At 42.3% G+C, this 3828-nt stretch overlaps 1 protein-coding gene across 1 annotated transcript in view; it reads left to right on the top strand.

Moving 5' to 3' along the window:
- Positions 1-27: 27 nt before the first annotated feature.
- TMX1 (thioredoxin-related transmembrane protein 1) overlaps positions 28-3828 on the top strand; it is a gene marked incomplete at its 5' end in the record, with an annotated part of 6658 nt that continues 2857 nt past the window's right edge. Inside the window, 5 exons of the mRNA XM_010289060.1 lie at positions 28-157; positions 972-1017; positions 1529-1657; positions 3268-3313; positions 3401-3502. Of these exons, the coding sequence (XP_010287362.1) occupies positions 28-157; positions 972-1017; positions 1529-1657; positions 3268-3313; positions 3401-3502 (453 nt within the window). The remainder of the gene's footprint in view (positions 158-971; positions 1018-1528; positions 1658-3267; positions 3314-3400; positions 3503-3828) is intronic.

Here is a 3828-nt window from a genome sequence, read left to right as displayed (position 1 = left end):
CCGGGCGGTGCCTGTTACTGACAGAGTTGTGCTGCCCCCAGCTATGCCCCTTGGTGTCCCGCCTGCCAGAAGCTGCAGCCCGAGTGGGAGAAGTTCGCCGAGTGGGGCGAGGACCTGGAAGTGAACATCGCCAAAGTGGATGTCACGGAGCAGCCGGGTGAGAGTCTGGCGGGGGGGGCTGTGGGCCCCCTCGCCCCCCCCCCTCTTTTTTTCCTGGGCTGCTGAACGCGAGGGGAGAAGGTTCGGTGCAAGCCTGTGTGATTTTAGAAAATAACCAGAACCAATAGGAATCGCAGAGATCTTTCCCTGATCTCTTCTGAAGGCAGATTGCTGTACATAGACTGAGCAGTCTAGTTTTCTTTAGTAGATAAAGGAAACAAGGAGGTTTCTCTAGAAAGTGACTTGGAGGATTTCAAGGAGATCTTTGTCCTTACTTTTTAAGCATCATACAGAGTGAAAAATGTGGTTTCAGCCTTCCCTGCAGTAGTACCTCCCTCCAAACGGGAGTGCAAGCAGCCTGGTCTCCCTCAGCTGAAGCTTACTTCTCTGAATTGCCCTCATGTCTGTGTGGGGTTTGTAGAAGTGACCTTCTTCATGCTGATACTTTTTTCCAAAATCATGTAAGAATTTTTAAAATTTGCCTCGTTTGGATTATTTTGTGCAAGCACAGGAGGTTGCAGATCATGGGGGAGAAGGAGAGTATCTTTCTCTGAAGAGGTACAGCCAAAACAGTCAAGTAGAACAGTTATCCCCGGACATCTCTTTTCCCCATAGTGAAACTTTCTCAACCTTTGTCCAGGGACCTTTCTTTTAGACTGTGTACAGTACTTTGATACACACAAGTTTGTGTTTGATCGCATTTAAAAATTGATACCTGGAAGCAGCTGGTTTTATTTTGGTGTGTGTAATAACATCTCTTGCTTTTTACGTAAGAGTGCTCTACTATTCTGAAAGTAGCTTTCCTCTTACAGGATTAAGTGGACGATTTATCATAACAGCTCTTCCTACCATCTATCAGTAAGTATGCAATGCAACAGGATTTTTTGGAGGAGACAGGACTTTTTTTTTCCATTTTTGGGGGGGCAAATGAGTAAGATTTACCATGCTCTTTAAGAATGCTCTTTACACAGAGGCAACCACTGCCTTACCTGCTGAGACCTTACAGTACTGCCAGTTCCTTTTTTCTTTTCCCTTCAGGCCTTATTTATTCTATCTTTTCGTGGGTGTTTCTGTTTTGCAATCCTTTAATGCAGTTGTGTGGCAAGTGCATTAGGAAGATCATTATCTTTTTATGGAATCGCAACCTAAAGCTAGCCAAGCTACACGTGGAGTCAGGATTTCTAGAAATACTTGTAGTCAAAATTTTTGGAAAACATTTTAGAGCCAGTATCATCTAAAGCAAAGTAAAACTTAAAAAAAAAAAAAGGCGATAAAAAAAGCAAGGTGATGGAAGGGAAGATGTTGAGTGGAGTGGAGGCGAACGCTGTGTGCTTGGACTGTCTAAAGTAAAGGACTTTTTGTTTTACAGCTGTAAAGATGGAGAGTTCAGGAGATACCAGGGTGCAAGAACTAAAACCGATTTCATAAATTTCATCAGTGACCAGGAATGGAAATCTATTGAACCAGTTTCATCATGGTTTGGTCCTTCCTCTTTCCTGTAAGTTTTGGTGTGATTTTTATAACAATTTGTTGTCAAACACGCACACTTTAAGAACGTGCTGGGACAGCTCCTTAGGTGTGCCGCACCTGGTGCTGCCTCCGAGTTAACAGCTTGTGCAGCAGCTCTGTGCTGGTAAGAAATATGTGAATGTGATGGATGGGTGGTCATGCCTCTTCCATCGGCTGTGGGAGGATTATGTGCACAAGCATAGCAAAGATGTCTTGAGCAAGGTTTACTTTAAGGCTTCAAATAGTTACAGGTGGGTGTATTGTTTTGCTACGCTCTTGTAGGTAACTTACTGACACTTGAAGTTCTTTTGATTATACAGCAGAAAAATGTTTTGTTCAGCTGAAGTCTAGGAAAAAACTGGAAAATAATGTAGCAACATAGAAGACGTATCTGTGGCAAAGTGAAAAGCAGAGTGGAAGGATGAAGGTTCCTTCGTTGATGGAAAAGTGGGGAGACTGTGTAGTCTAGAAGAAACATGCTCTTTGGAATTCTTTCTAGTTTTGTGGCTTTGAAGTGCTTTTAGTTGTTGCTGCATATGCTGTGCGGTGGTTTCAGAGTAGTTGAGTAGCTGAGTGATAAAGCATGTAGGGGACACCACTGGTTGAGGCAAATGAACCCAATTGTTCGTGGTTTTTCTTCTGTTAGAGCAATGATGGCTGAAACACCTCTGCGCTAACTGTACTGTAGCAGTTGGTGTTTAGTTTATGAAGTGTTATGCTAGTCTGAAGTTTTGCATTTCTTGTGTCTCTTCTAGGAAGATCAGCATTGTTACTTTGTCTACTCGCAGTGCTGTTTGAATCTCAACTGTGTGGTTGATTTCCTACAAAGTATTGGCCCGTACCAAGGAATGAGCGAAATAGGGTACTAATTTTAGGATTACTAAGTTTTCTATTAGAAGTGTACGGTACCAGCTCTGTTCCTTGTGCATGCTGAATCGGTATGCAGGCTGCTTCTGCGGCTTATTCATTAGCAGCCTAGGTTGGCTTAATGTTTCAAATTCACCTTTCCTTTACATATAGTGAACACTTAATGCTGAAGTTTCACAATAACAGGGAAATGTCAGAATCGTCAGGATATACGTGGCAGATAGCCTGGTCTTTTTACTTGTATGTAAAATACAACTAAACTTCAGGGTCTGAAGATACCTCAGTTCTTACATAACCTGATTTTTTTCTAATAGGTTAATTTTTTGTTTTAATAAAATCTCCAGATGCTTAATTCTTAATATCTTGAACAGAGTTCCAGCTGGCTTCTCATAGACTGTTGGTCCAAATATAACTTAGAACATAAACAAAAGTAACTGAAACTCATATGTTAGCAGATCCAAGTCAAGGAGTTTTGTGAATTTGTAGTTGTCCATATGTGGAATGTTATGAAAGTTCATGTTGGTATGGAAGGTAGCTTCACGGAGAACGAATGTTTATTGAAGTAAAAGACAAATCAGAAGATAAAAATCAATGTAGTTAGAAGGGAAACTAGACATGAGCAGAAAGTTGTTCAATGCAGGACTAAGTAATGACCAGTCAGGCAAATCAGAAGGTACAGGTATGTGACTGGCTTAAAGATGTTTCCATTTACGCTTTTCTGCTTTGTTTCAGGATGAGCAGTATGTCAGCTTTGTTTCAATTGTCAATGTGGATCAGGGTATGTGCTTAGATCTCTACTTTATTTTTTCTTAACAGACATGATATTCAGCTGTTTCTGAAATGATCCTCTTGTCTTTTATTCCAGCACTGCCATAGTTATTTAACAGAAAAAACTGGAATGCCGGTCTGGGGCTCGTATGCTGTTTTTGCATTGGCAACTCTATTCTCGGGACTGATACTGGGACTTGTAAGTGAAGCACTTGAAACAAGAGATTGGCTTGTGACTGCTGTGTGTTACACTAATGCTGCTTTTGTCTTAGTCTTTAATAGTAAGAGCAGTTGTTCTTAGGGTACCCAGCCTGCCGAGCTGAAAGACGGGGATGGGGAGTGGAATGGAGCCTCCATCATCCACAGGGAAATGGTTAGGGAGCCGCTACACCACTTAGACACACACAAATCTATGGGGCTGGGTGGGATCCACCCAAGGGTGCTGAGGGGGCCGCTGGAAGTGCTCACCAAGCCACTTTCCATCATTTATCAGCAGTCCTGGCTGACTGGAGGGTTAGCAAATGT

This window comes from Phaethon lepturus, unplaced genomic scaffold (assembly GCF_000687285.1).
Source record: "Phaethon lepturus isolate BGI_N335 unplaced genomic scaffold, ASM68728v1 scaffold15646, whole genome shotgun sequence".
NCBI lineage: Eukaryota > Metazoa > Chordata > Aves > Phaethontiformes > Phaethontidae > Phaethon > Phaethon lepturus.
This window is presented reverse-complemented; position numbering and strand designations above follow the sequence as displayed.